Source organism: Vigna unguiculata, chromosome 1, assembly GCF_004118075.2.
Source record: "Vigna unguiculata cultivar IT97K-499-35 chromosome 1, ASM411807v1, whole genome shotgun sequence".
In the NCBI taxonomy this organism is placed as follows: Eukaryota; Viridiplantae; Streptophyta; class Magnoliopsida; order Fabales; family Fabaceae; genus Vigna; species Vigna unguiculata.
This window is the reverse complement of record NC_040279.1, coordinates 41,673,723-41,689,536: the sequence shown is the minus strand read 5'-3', so window position 1 is coordinate 41,689,536 and position 15,814 is coordinate 41,673,723. Positions and strand designations below refer to the sequence as shown.

The 15,814-nt window shown below is 25.2% G+C and overlaps 2 protein-coding genes across 2 annotated transcripts; one reads left to right on the top strand and one right to left on the bottom strand.

Moving 5' to 3' along the window:
- Positions 1 to 57: 57 nt before the first annotated feature.
- LOC114176362 lies at positions 58 to 2,005 on the bottom strand. Its single transcript, XM_028061394.1, has one exon. The coding sequence runs from the start codon at positions 1,510 to 1,512 to the stop codon at positions 319 to 321; it is 1,194 nt and encodes a 397-aa protein (XP_027917195.1). The 5' UTR covers positions 1,513 to 2,005; the 3' UTR covers positions 58 to 318.
- Positions 2,006 to 4,044: 2,039 nt separating this feature from the next.
- LOC114179150 (cysteine proteinase inhibitor 4) lies at positions 4,045 to 4,877 on the top strand. Its single transcript, XM_028065388.1, has one exon. It carries the CDS (start codon positions 4,140 to 4,142, stop codon positions 4,530 to 4,532), a length of 393 nt encoding a protein of 130 aa, XP_027921189.1. The 5' UTR covers positions 4,045 to 4,139; the 3' UTR covers positions 4,533 to 4,877.
- Positions 4,878 to 15,814: the final 10,937 nt, after the last annotated feature.

The following is a 15,814-nucleotide window of genomic DNA, read 5'->3' as shown; positions in this document are numbered from 1 at the left end:
ATCGCATATTTAATACTTTAAAAATGGGTGCACCAGGCCACAAATTTCAATACTACATACAATACAAAGTCCTTTTTCCTGATTTTAAGTGCAAATAGCTGTTTTTCCAAAGAAACATATCAAATTAGGCATCCATAACAAGGAAGCAGAACAAATCAAACAATGCCAGCTGATAAAGACTGTGAAGCAAGAAAACGAGACAACTAATAAGTAGATACTACATTCCTTTTCAAAGTTACCACAACTATTCATAACTTACAACATAGTGTTATTTCACATATTCGATGACCAAACTCTGTCAAGTAGAAGGTCAAGTGTTCACTTATGAACAGATAAATCGGATAATTTGTCCAACTGTCCCTCTGTGACATCATTGTCAGAATCTAATTCCCACCAAGAACCTCTGTCATCCTTATAGACATCATCAACTTCATCAGAGGTATCTTCAATATTATCATCTTCAGATGTTTCCGCTATAATATCATCCATATCGAATTTATTTTTATCCGCATCTGGGTTATATGTCCACTCTAACCTCTTCAAAATATCACGATCCTTCCAGTTTTTCACAACCGAAACAGCCTGTTTTTTAGCCTTCCCCATCAGAATTTCCTCCCAGGAAAAGGCAGTATCAGCAGTCCTCTTCAAGACACCATCATCAATATCCCCAACGACAACCGTCTTCAGACATCGCAGCCTTGCTTCCTTTATCACATCAACAAAATCAGAATCATCAGACACAAGAACCACACACTCAACCCGCCTATGATCCATGACATCCACAATGTGGCTTTGCAATGCTCGATCTGCAGCTTGCGGCTTATCCAACACAGTTTGAACCCAAAACCCAGCCCGTTTGAGCTCATCTGCCAAACCATACCCCACTTTGGGTGTGAGAATAGCACTTGCAGCCTTCTTATACTTTTCCATTTTCATAGAATACTTAGCCACCAACTTCACCTTCCTGTTCCCTCTGGCAGACTCAATCTGGTTCATCCTTTTCCCGTGCTCACGCTCATGCAGTTGCTTGAAATGGTTGACAAGCTTGTCATTAGTATAAAACTTTCTCCCACAAACCCGACAACGATACGGTTCATTTCGCTTGATCACACCCTTGTTCTCTAAACGATAGAACAGTTCCCTCTCTTTCCTTTTCTCCCGTACAGATTGAGGAACATGACTAAAAGTGTGGCTATTTGCATAAGCCACCATGTAACGAACAATCCCAAAGGAAGATGCAGCTATTCTCAGCTTATTGGCAACTTCAAAAGGTGGGATTGCATTGGGTGGTTTATTGTCCAAGTCCCAGAAAAGCCCCACCCTATTTGGCTTGTCGTTTGGATTCAATCTCTGATTGTTACCCCATTCTGAACCAGAATGATAATATCTCAAGCCACCGTATATATGCCAGCATGTATCCTTTAGTGAGAAAAAGCAAGTGCTACGAAATCTGGAGATTTTGAAAGGACCATCTACTCTTCTATAAATCAAATAGCTTTTAAAAGTAACCATCGAGTCCAATCAAGTTTCATTGAACGAGAAAGAGTAATGGAGATTGTAGATAAACCATTTTCTTACACCATTTTCAGAACCGCGAATCGGAGCACCCAACCGGTCGAGCAGGAGAAGTAGAATAATGAGGGTGGGGGAGGGAAGGGGTCAAAAGGGGAGAGAGCAGCGAAGGTGAGGGTGCAGTGAGGAATGCATGGTTAGGGCATTTCATCAAACAGTTACTCGGCGAAATAGTCGTCAAATTCAATCAAATGTGAACTGTGATGGACATTACCCAAATTTAAGTTTTGCGCAAATTTACTAGAAGGAAACCGTGTTTGAAACGTTGGAAGATGAGGAGGAAGAAAATTTGGAGCCTTTGAGGCACAAACCTCCGAATTCGCCGAGTTTCCACTCCTAACTCTCAGATTCTCAATTCCATAGCACCCAAACAGACGAACACAGAATGTGCAGCATACTTAAACACGCGGAGTTGCTTTGGAAAATGTATGCATTTAATTGTTTCCAGAAGAATCGGTGTAATAAAGAGGTGCGGAAAGAAGTTGCGGACATGCACCAACAATTGTTATTCGGGTGTGTCTAGGCTTCAGTTCGTACACACGTATTAGCCCAGCCCAATATCATACTAAGATGTTCCATCATAAGTTAGGCCCAAGTCACGGAAAGAAGTTGCGGACATGCACCAACAATTTATTATTTTAATTTAAATTATTTTTTAATTTTATTTTTCAATTTTTTATTTAGTATTTTTATAACTTATTTTTTTTATATTTTAAAGTAATTTTTTTTTAAATTTATATGTTTTATAATTTTTAATACGTGCTTTAAAAAATAAAATAAAATAAAAGTTATAAAATATAAATTTTAAAAAGAATTAAAAATATTTGAAATTGACTTAATTTTTTTACCTCCAGAAGTTGACTTCTGGTGATGTTTTTTTATTTCTGGAAGTTGACTTCCGATAATGATTTTTGACTTTCGGAAATCGATTTTTGGTGATATATTTTGACTTTTAGAAGTCGACTTCCGGTAATATATTTTGACTTCCAAAAGTCGACATCCAAAAATATTTTTGGGGGTGTGATATCCGTGAATTTCCTTAAATGGTCAAAGGGTATTTTGAGAATTTAAAGAAATTTTGGAGGTGCAGAAAAAATGCTTGGAGGTGTAGGAAGAAAGACCCAGAGACTAATTTTATTTTTCTAATTTCCAAAATTTTGTTAAAAGTTATTAAATAATGGGTTTATCATTTTCTACCAAAATGGATTTTGGTTATTGCTTTTTGTACCTCTATAATTAGTAACTGAACCGTATAATAACAAGGGTTAAATATGTTTTTTATCCTTTAACTTTCAGTGAATTTTAGAATTAGTGCATTTTGAAATTTTGAACCAATTTATTTATTCATCTTTTAAAATATGTAAATTTAGTCATTTTAATCATATTTTGTTAAGTTTATTTGACATTTCAAACGCGTTTTTATAATAGTAATTGACTTAACATTAAAGCGAAGATGTGTCAAACAGTATAAACAACTCACATACAATCCTGAAATGCATATGAAACATCAAATAAATTTAACAAATTTGATTAAAATAACTAAATTTATGTATTTTAAAAAATAAAAAACTAAATTAATACAAAATTTTGAAATAAACTAATTTCAAAATTCATATCATGATTGTCGATGTTACTACCGGCATTTTTATTGTAGAAAAAGAAAAATAGAAAAAGACTGTTACGGTAGGAGTAGAAAAAATAGAGAAACACTGTTACAGGAGGAGAAGAAGAAATAAAATGTGAAAAAAAAAACTCATTTCGAAAAAAATTTCCATAATGTATTTCATATGTTTCAGAATACTGTTTCCAAAACACATTTTATATACGAATATTTCAAAAAAAAACTCATTTTAAAAGATATTATATATGCTCCAAAAACTTGTTTTGGAATGTATTTATACATTTCCAAAATTCAGGTTTAGTCCGCAGACCACGAAAACAAATAATAAAAGAAAAATATTAAGCTTTTGACTAAGAATATTTATGGAAAAATATAATTATTTTTAACTTTTTCTTTTCTTTTTTTCTCTCTTCACCCTCTTTCTAATCAAATAAAACAATAAAGAAATTGTATGATATTACTCAATGACACCATCCTAATCGACTGAAGCAATAATGAAATTTAAAGGCATCATCACAGTGACACAGTGACACCATAGCTAGCTAGCACTGCTGCCATGCATGCATCCTCAAACGTGGCAGCCTCTCAAGAACATGGTGGCTTATCTGTCAGTCTCTGAGAAAACCACCAAATTCAGAATGTTACGCTTATGCATGGAGCAGGACCACGCCATGCATCACCAACATGTATATTTTGTCTCTCATGTCCCATGCCTTGCACCAGAACCCAATGGGATATAGATAACTCAATTATTCTCTCACAAAAACCTTTGGAAATGGTTTTCTCTTTTTTTGCTCTTACGTGTCCAAACCAAACACATGCACAACCTCGCTATATATACATCTCTCATACTCTACACACTTTCATCCCAGAATTCTACTTTCTACTTCGACCAACTTGAACAAACAACAAACGTTAGAGAAAACAATTAAGGTTAATTACATCGATGATGGCTATGACTCTGACGGTCCTGGTGATCTTGCTCTCGGTTGTCTCTTCTGCATCGTGTGCTCGATTGGTTGGGGGGAAGACGGAGATCCCCGACGTGAGGAGAAACAGGGAAGTGCAAGAGCTTGGGAGGTTCTCGGTGGAGGAGTACAACAACGGTTTGAAGCTGTGGGGGAACGACAGCGATAACGAGAGAGAGAAGTTAACCTTTTCAGAAGTGGTGGAGGCGCAGCAACAAGTGGTGTCAGGGTTGAAGTACTATTTGAAGATCTCGGCTACTCATAGAGGGATTCACAGAATGTTCTCCTCGGTCGTAGTGGTGAAGCCCTGGCTTAGTTCCAAGAAGCTCCTCCACTTTGCACCTGCATCCACCGTCAACACTAACCAGTGAACATTATAATAGAGAGAGAGAAGAGAATCGTAATTATACAATAATAAGCATGGAGGTTAATTTCTTGGCATGGCGGTGTTTTGTATTTTCAAGTGAGTTTATCATTCTCTGGTAATAATTTTTTTCCTACAGATGTACTTTTTGTATGGTGGATGTGGGGAGAACGGGAATTTCGGACTACAATTTGAAATCTATATATACACATGTATACCATGTGTACCAGAGAGAACATGAGTATTAATATAATTATATATATTGTAAGTTTGTGTCCTAAAATTAGTCTTCTGGATATTTTCTGCAGTGAATTTAACTGGAACCAAGTTTAAGTTTTATTTATTTATTTAAGATAGATGTTATTCATGCAATAAAAAGAATTGTAATCGTTTCTATCTCTTTTCTATAGAAAGTTTATCTCTTTTTGATAGAAAGTTATGCACAGACACCTAAAATTATGTCAATTAAAATTACTAAGAAATACAAAAAGTTCTGTCTATCTCTTTTATGTATATATTTGTAAAGATAGATTTTATATTCATAAAAAAAATTGTGTCTATTCTCTTTTCGATCACAGACACCTAGAATAAATGTATATATTTGTAAAGAAAAACTGTGATTAAAATTATTAAGAAATACAATTATTATTTTTAGATAAATTTTACTCATACAATAAAAGAAGAAAAAAAATTGTGTCTATCTCTTTTCGATAGAAAGTCATAAACAGACACCTAAAGTTATGTCAAACAATATATATTTGTAAAGAAAAGCTGTGATTAAAATTATTAAGAAACATAGTTATTATTTTTTAGATAAATTCATGCAATAAAAGAAAAAAAAATCTTCTCTGTGTCTTTTTGAAAGAGAGTCATAAAGAGACACCTAAAATTGTGTCAAACAATGTATATATTTGTTAAAAGAAGTGTGATTAAAATTATTAAGAAATATAATTGTTATTTAAGAAATTTTTAGTATTTCATGTTATTTGAGGAAGCTGAAAATTTATAATTCAAAACATCAGACTTGACTTTAGCGTATTTGTGCTTTTCTCTACCAAACAAATATTTAAAAATTAGTAAACTTATTCATATTTTGAGTCTTAAATTTGAAAACTTTTATTTAAATTTTTAATAAATTTTTGTTGGTTATTGAGTTTTTTAAATTTTAAGATTTTTTAATTATTGCATGTTCTTAAATATTGTCACATAATTCTTCTTACAAGATATTGTGACAATTTTTTTAAAAAATATTTATTGTATTTAATAAAAAATATTTTTAAATTTAATTAAAATTATAAAATTTAAATAAAATAATACAAAATAAAAAATATATAATTATATATGAAATTATAAATTGTAAAATAAAAAATAATACCAAATTACAGAAAATATAAAATTATGGAATACAATATTATAAAATTAAAACATATAAAATAAAAAACTTAAAAAATATAAAATTACAAAATAAAATTATAAATATATATAATTTCATAATACGAAATTATAAAATAAAAAGTATAAAATTATATAACTATAAAACTATATAAAATTATGAAACTATAAAACTATGAAAATACAAAATTGTCGATTGTAAATCTTTTAATTTTGATATTGTGTAAATTTAGAATTTTTATTTCATAATTTACAGTTATATATTTTATTTTTTATAATTTATATACTTTTTAATTTGAAAATTACATTTTTAGTTAAATGTAAAAATATGTTTTGTTAAATACATTCAGTATAGTACATATTTGGAAATTTAAGGAGCATCAAAATAAATCATAAAGTTAACATAAACTACAAAAATCAATTGAAAATGTTTAAAAGATCGAGAAGAATTTAATTACTAATTTTCTAATATTTTCTAAGATTTGTTAAGAATTTAATTAAAAATTTCTAAAATTAATTAAGAGCTCAAAATATAATTAAATCTAAAAATTATTATTATTATTGTATTTGATCGGCTAAAAGTAAATATCTTACTTAAGTCAATTAAAATTCTTAGTGTTTTAAAAATCTTAGTATTTTTTTATTACTAAAGTCATGTTAATCACAAGTTTTAACTTACTAAAGCCAAGTTCATAACAAGTTTTATGATTTGTTTTTAATTGTTATCGATGGTATTTGACATTTATTAGTGAAAATATTTTTTAATTATTTAAAGTAGTCAAAATCACGATTTAAATTACAAAATAATAATATCTTACGATTTTAAATAGTATTTATCAGTCAGGTTTCACACGTAATTGTAATACAATAGATCATTGAATAAAATCGTAAAATCAAGTACATTGTCATTTTTTTATGTTAAAATTTTTGTTGTACATTCATATTTTTTTATGAATAATTAAAATTTTACATAGTTAGAAGTGTTGTTAGTCACACAGTAATCTTTCACCTGATTAAATTAAATACTAAAATAATTAAAATTTATTTTTCAATAAAAAATAATACAATTAAAATTTAGTTACAATACACCATAACATTTCTCGATTAAAATTTAATACGATTATATTTTTTCAATTTGCGATCTCACTTTTGTATAAACCCAAAAAATTAATAATGGTATTTATTAATTATAACGTTAATATTTACGGTTACTCCTAGAAAGAAATATAATAATATTAATATTTATTATTTTTTGTATAAAGAAATATATATTAATGTGATTAACAAATTATTTCTTTTCATTTATTTTTCATATGTTATTTAATTTTAATTATTTTCATTTCTTGTCTAAAATATAAAAGATAAAATTGAATTAATTTTTATTTTTAGTAAAATTAAATAATTATATATATATATATATATATATATATATATATATATTATAATAAGTGAAGTTTACTATTACGATCTCACGATTATACAAATTTCTCGTTATCATAATTATAATATCGATTAACTACCTTAATCACACTAATTATTATTTTTAATTTTATCCATCGCTTTTGTTCATTAATAATAAGTCATTTTATAACGTTCAAACCCTCTTATACTTCGAATTTGATGTTATTACGTCATGCATTTATTACAAGTAAATTGCATTTATTGAACCTACTAAATACATTGCATTTGATGAATATAGACGTAGTATATTATTACATTCAATTTTATTATAGAAAAAACAACCTTTTTAAATATTTTTAAAGAACTGATCCTCTAAAATATATATTTACTTTTATGTGAAAACAAAAATAAAAAATAAAGTATTTAGGTTAAAAAATATTACTTTTCTTAATTCTAAAAAAAAACACAAGAATCAATGGAGATAATATTTACCAAAATAATCATTGTACTACAATAAACATTCGCTCAATTTTGCAGTTTTTGTGGTTTGATACTGAGAATTTGATACGAACTTACAAAATTTTAAAAGTTTTATTACAATATGAAATATCATAGATCATATAATAACAAAATGAAATATTATGGATGTTGACAATTTTTAGGGTATGTGAAAATATGAGATATGATAGATATAACTACAAGAGAAACTTATTATTTTTATTATTATTATTATATATATATATATATTAACCAAAATGTAAGAAAATATAAAATAATTATGATACCCCAATCTTAATTTCCTAATTTATAATAATAAATATTTTTTAAAATTGAAAGATATTTTTAGAAATGAAAATATTTCTTAAAAATTAATTTAAATAAAAAGATCTTAATTAAATATTTTCAACCATGAGTCCTGTAATAAATTTTACATTTTTTGAAAAAGCAATTGTTATAGAAAAGATAAGGGACTCTCTATCTCTGACGTATTTTATAAAATGGTCAATTAACAATCACATTCACATATAATCATATTGAAAGTAATCATGAAATAATTTTACTGTGATTTTTTTTTAAATAAAGTTTCAACTTAAGTGATATCTAAAGTACTATTTTCTTAAAAAGATCTAAAAGGAGAAAATGCAAGAAACAAGCGTTTCTCGGTAATACAATTCATTAGCAATGAATATTAAGTAGATGTCATAGAATGATACAAATACTGTAAAAACTAAGGTTTTAATTGCTATTGCAACCGTATGATCTTGGAGGCAAAAATTTTGATTGGACCATCATTTTTGGAACATTTTTATCTGTGCATTTATAATATATGATCTAATGGTAATTGAAGTAATGAATTAAAAGTGAATTAAAAAAGTGGGTTAAAATATCATTATCCTTTACTAGCGTAACACAGACGCGAACGCGCTTGTGTGCATACATTTTTTAAATATGCGTGATATTATATTAATAGGTGATAATATTATAATGTTATTAAGTTAATATATATATATATATATATTAAAATTATATTTATTAAAAATAAAGTGAAATATATCAGAACAGATAAAAGACTAACCATTAATAAATCAAGAAGAAGAGAAGAAATAGAAACATCTGATTTTATAAAAAATTTGTAAAAGTAACGGTTAATTTTTAAAAATTTAATAAATTATTATATTTAAAGGGGTAAAATCGGTATTTTGAAAAGTAAACACAAAAAAGAGAATCCCTTTATATATTGTTATAGATAATAAAGATCGGTGTTGTTATCTCAACCCCTTTTTCCACTTATAAATAAGTGTCTTATGATTCTTCTTGAGACACCTTCTTCAAGCTCTTATTTTCTATTTTCTATTTCTTCAATTCTTTTTTATTATTTTATATTCTCGTACCTTAAAAATCAATTGAAAAATTCCTATTGTATCTGAAAATTTGCGTATACACCGTGAATAAATCCTTAAAAACAATATTTTAACGTGTCTCGAAAAATACTTTTAATTTATTTGTTATGCAATGATAACATTGATGTTCATTTCTACATGGTGCATCTTCCCTAATATACCACACGCAGTATTCACATGTAAGCCAGTCCCTTTCTTTTCTATACACACATCATAATATGGAAAGGAGAATTTTCCCATTGGAAGGAACACAAGAACTGTGTGTTCCCAAAAAAAAGAATAAAAAAACTGCAGTGAAAGGTTTGATGTTTTTTGAGAACATGATCATTATCTTTTGATTTGCAGTGAATCGTTAGATTTTTATTTCGCACCAGAGTATTATTAATGGTGACAGTGGTGTGTTGTGTGGGCTTAAATAATTACTGAACTAAGATTATTAAATTATAAATATCTTAGTTCATAATCTTACTTAAGTAATTATTAATTTTTTGCTTAAATTAGTAATATCTTAATTTCTACTTTTTATTAAATTAAATTAAGATTATTATTACAATTTATTATATTATTAATTGAAATTAAGTATATATTAAATTTTTGGTTAAATTATTAATTGTAAATTAAAATTAAAATTATTTTTTATAGATAAGTTTGAATTAAAGAGCTTGACGCATTTGACTCAAGGTGAAATACAAAACTAAAAAGAAATTTTTGTATACACACATATTTTGTGTATTTTTTAAATATGCGTGATATTATATTAGTAGGTGATAATATTATAATGTTATTAAGTTAATATGTATATATATATATTAAAATTATATTTATTAAAAATAAAGTGAAATATATCAGAACAAATAAAAGAATAATTATTGATAAATAAAGAAGAATAAAAGAAGCAGAGACATCTGATTTTATAAAAAATTAGTAAAAGTAATGGTCAATTTTTAAAATTTTAATAAATTGTTATATTTAAAAGGTAAAATTGATATTTTGAAAAGTGGATACAAAAGAGAAATCTCCATTATATATTGTTATATATATATATATATATATATATAACAGATTATTCATTAGGAGAAAAATAGTGTGAGAAGTTGCAATGTTTCTGTTTGTGAAAAGCGTTTTGTTGTTGTAAATGCTTACGTTGGCGGAGGTTGGAGGGAAAAGAAAATTTAAACATTCACTGCAAATCAAAAGATGATGATCTGGTTCTGCAACTTCTCCATATTAACCAAAGCTTCGTATGAAGATTTAGACTTTACTTTTTCGAAAGACTTCGAGGAGTAAATGATTCATGTTATCCTTTGATTTAGAAGAAAAAAAATTGTATTACACAGTGATAACTTTAAGAGTTAAATATGTTTTTGTCCCTCAACTTTCAGTAATTGTAAATAGTCTATCTTTGAAACTTTGGATTAATTTAGTCCCACAACTTTGGAAATGCGTGTATTTAGTCCTTTTAATGATTTTTTTTAATTTATTTAACGTTTTAAACGCATTTTATGATAGTATTTTAATTGATTACATCGTTTAACTCATTCTCACTTCCATGTTTACTGAAAAACGTGTTTAAAATGTCAAATAAACTTAACAAAATTTGGCTAAAATAACTAAATTTTTAAGAGGGACTAATTTCAATTTTCATTAAAATTTGAGGGACCAAAATTAAATATTTAGATATTAATTTGAGGGACTAATTTTCAATTTTCAATTTTCAATAACTAAAAGAAAAATTAAATATTTAGATATTAATGATTATTGTGAAAAAATAAAGTTTTTTTTATTTATTTTTTTGTGACATAATTAATATTTAATTTGAAAACATTTTTTATCTTTTAAATTATGATCTTTTTTGTAAAAGTGTAACTTTCACTTGCTAATCTCTTTACATGAGAAAATATGGAAAAAAAATAGCAATTTTGCATTTCTGCCCCTCCCATCACCTACAAATCAATTAAAAGAAACGTGAACAAATCTTCAAATCCTCGCTTACTATTTGTTTCAAATAGTAAATCTGTTTAAAAGAACATGGCCTAAAGGAAAGATTGTGTGATTTGAGTAGATACGAGTGGAAAGTTTATAAAAGTTTATAATAAACACAAGTGCCTGCATATACGCATTTTTTAAACATGCATGGTATTATATTAGCGTGCTATTACATTAGTAGCTGATGATATTGTATGTTATTAAGTTAATATATAAAATAAAACTATGTTTATTAAAAATAAAGTAAAATATATCAGAAAAGATGAGAGATTAACTGTTGATAAATAGGGAAAAAGAAAACAAATAAAGATAAACAATTTTATAAAAAAATTGAAAAAATAATGGTCAATTTTAAAAAATTTAATAAATAATTATATTTTAAAGGGTACACTTAGAATTTTAAAATGTGAACATAAAAGAGGGAATCTCTTTACATATTATTATAGATGCATGATATTATATTAATAGATGACGATATAAGTTAATATATAATAAAATAGAATACATCAGAAAATATAGTTGATAAAAGAGAAGAAGCATAGATAGACGATTTTATAAAAAACTTGTAAAAATAACGATCAATTTTAAAAAAATAATAAATAATTATATTTTAAAGATTAAAATTGAAAATTTGAAATGTGAACACAAAAGAGATAAGAGATAATCTTCTTTATATATTGTTATAAAAAATAAATTTTACGATCTTATCCCTTCGATGTAAATAGAAGAAATGATATTCAAATAAAAATAAAAATATATTACAAAAATATAATTTATTCATATTATAATTAATAACTTAAGATCATTATTATTAGTCTCAATTATAACTTGAAATAATTTATAATATAAACAATTTAATTTTAACTCCACATTTATTTAAATATTTTATTTTATAGAATTAAATTTATTTACAAAATATATTTATTTAAATAATAATAATAATATTATTATTATTATATAATACTAATTATTATAATAATTAAAATTAAAATTACACACACATACACACACGCACACACACACGCACACACATATATATATATATATATATATATATATATATATATATATATATATATATATATATATATATATAATGTTTTCAATATCCATATAATTAAATATAAGTAAATTAAATTGCTAAAAGAGATAGACAATAAAGTAATTTTAATATGATGATTTGACTTTCCCTGCACATCTCTTTATTTTAGAGAGTGCCAAATTTTGCAACTCATTTACAAATCCACACTCTCAACTCAGCACAAACAAACATATCCAAACACGTTTTTTTTTAAGTTACTTTCCATCTGCATGAACAATATTCATACGAATCTAAACACAGCATAACAATCACGTCAAGATGTAAAATCTATAACAATATATAAAGGTGATTCCTCTTTTTGTTTCCACTTTTCATTTTCCAATTTTACCCTTAATTAATATTTTAAAAATTATTTATTTTATAATTAGTTTATTTTTAATCATTTTTTTAAATCTTTTTTATTTTGATCGTTATTCTAAAAACCTTTTTTTAACAGTTATTTTATTTAACAACTATTTTAAAATTTATTATATATATTTTAAAAAATAAATATTATTAATTTTATAAAAATTAAAAAATGCGGATACACAGACGCGACATCGCCTGTGTGTTCGCTAGTTTAATGTAAAAAATATCTCAAATAATCATTATCCTAATAAATAATAATATGATAAACCAATGAACAAAATTAAAAAAAAAAATTACTAATTATTATAATCAAAATAGTTAAAATCAAAATTATGATCAACCTCGTCAAAGGTTGCAAATCGTAAAATCATAATAGTAATTTTCAAATTTTATAATATATATATATATATATATATATATATATATATATATATATATATATATATAAATTATTATTCAATTTTACGTATAAATTAATTTAATTTTATCCTCTACTAATTTAATTAAAATATATAAAATAATTAATATAATAAAAGATAAAAGTATAAAAATAATTAATGTTATTCGTCTTCATGAATAACGTTAATATATATTTGTTTATAAAAAACAACATATAGTATCATTATCATCTTTCTTTGTAAGAAAAGCAATAAATACTAACGATAAATTTCTATATGCAATTTACATCAAATTAATATTTATTCATTTCTTTTTAAGTTTTGTGTTTTTAATTTAATTTTCATTTTTTAAATTCAACATAATATGATTTTTTAATATTATGTTTAATTATTTTATATTATGTACACATGTATTATTTTGTGATATAAAAATGAAAATAGATAAATATAAAATGTTATGAATATTTAATTATTAATAATTTATTACTTTTATTTCTCCGATATAACGGACACCTTTTTATTTATAAATTTATAAACAACTGAAAAAAAAAGAGTAAATGTTTTATGTGCAAGTAAGAATTTTGAAACCAATACATCATTTTCAGTGCAGAAATACGTTGTTTAATAAAAAATAATCGTAACTTATAAAATTTTGTAGTATTTTGCAATAACGTGTTCTCTAAATCTTATCTAAATCGAACGTTAAAAAACCTAAAATATTATGCATAAAAAATTTCTTTTTTAAGTTAGTAATACAGTTAAGTTTCTCCAAATAAACTTTCATTTCACATAATCAATAACAATAAATTTATAAACATAATATATGATATATCGAGATTTATTACATAATATAAATAATATATTGTTTGTATATAAATATATAATTTTATAAATAATTTTTATGAATGTTCATGACAAATAATGTTCTATTTAAAAAATAATAATAATTTCTTATAAATATTTAACAAGAAGAAATTAACATATGAAGTTAAAGTTAAAATGAACATTAAAAGTAAAATGGTGAAATAAAAATAAGAAATGAAACATTTAAATTAAAATGGCTTCATGCCAATAACAATATTACATAATGAGATCAAGTATTCATAATTGATCTCAAAGTGAGAACAATAACAAAATATTTTTAGGTATAAATACACATTTGGTACCCAAACTTTTTCGGAAAGTTCAATGTAGTACCCGAACTTTAGGAATGTTCAATTTGGTACCCCAATTTTCTAGAGAGGTTCAATTTGGTCCTCTCCGTTAAGTTGGAGTTAACACCGTGTCCGTACAGGACACGTGTCAAGCCATGAAATTTTTATTTTTTTTAAATTTTTTTTCAAAAAATTAATTTTTTTTCAAAAAATTAAAAAAAAAAAATTTCAAAAAATTTAAAAAACTGCCACGTGTCAGTTTATCGTCGTGCCACGTGGCAGCTTACAAGCATGACACGTGGCAGTGTAATAGTTGTTTTCAATTTAGTACCCCAATTTAAATTTTTGGTTCAATTTAGTACCCAAATTTTTTAAAATAATCCAATTTCGTCATTTCCTATTTGAGACCAAATTAGTAAATAAGCTTAATTATAATTTATATAAACATGTTAAAATAATTGTTTTGAATTTATACATCAAATCACTACACCTAAATATTTAAATTATTTTATTTTTCACAAGTGTAAAAAATCTCATGTATAAAAAATTACAAAGGTTAAAATGAAAAAAATAAAATAATTTAAGTATTTAGGTGAAATGATTTGATGTATATATATTATAAAAAGTTATTGTAACATGTATATATAGGTTGTAATTAAGCTTATTTACTAATTTGGTCTCAAATGGAAGATGACGAAATTGAATGATTTTAAAAAATTGGGGTATTAAATTGAGCTAAAAATTTAAATTGGGGTACTAAATTGAAAACAACTATTACATTGCCACGTGTCATGCTTGTAAGCTGCCACGTGCCACGATGATAAACTAACACGTGGCAGTTTTTTAAATTTTTTGAAAAAAAAAATTAATTTTTTGAAAAAAAAAAATTAATTTTTTGAAAAAAAATAAAATTCATTGCTTGACACGTGTCCTGTACGGACACGATGTTAACTCCAACTTAATGGAGATGACCAAATTTAACCTCTTTAGAAAATTGGGGTACCAAATTAAACATTCCTAAAGTTCGACTACCACATTGAACTTTCCGAAAAAGTTTGGGTACCAAATGTGTATTTATTCCATATTTTTAAGTATAACACATGATAAATTCAAGAACAAAATACATGTAGTAAGTAAATAAATCATTATAAATTGTTCTTAACTATTTTTAAACTTCATAACCTTCCTAAAATAACTATAAACTAAAATCACTCACTATAAAAAAATGTTTAATTAATAAACGATTTTAATAATCAAAATTTGTTAAAAAATTATCAGGTATTAAAATAGTTATTATTGTACCTAATTAAGTATTTTTATGTGTAGTGTTCTCGAGACATTATACCACTTCAGAATTATGCTCAATTAGAAATATTATTTCTTAGGCTTAATAATTCTTTTTAGTTTTAATATTTATAGTGGTTGTGTAATATTCTTTTTAATTATTTTGACCATTGGTTTCAACATTTATTAAAAGGAGTTAATGTAATTACTTAGATGAGTATTAACGTTTTTAAATGACGAAGACCTAATAAAACGATACATTTATGTTTTTATAAGATAAAAAAATGTTTATATTATTGTGTCAACTCATCCTCCTCTAGCAA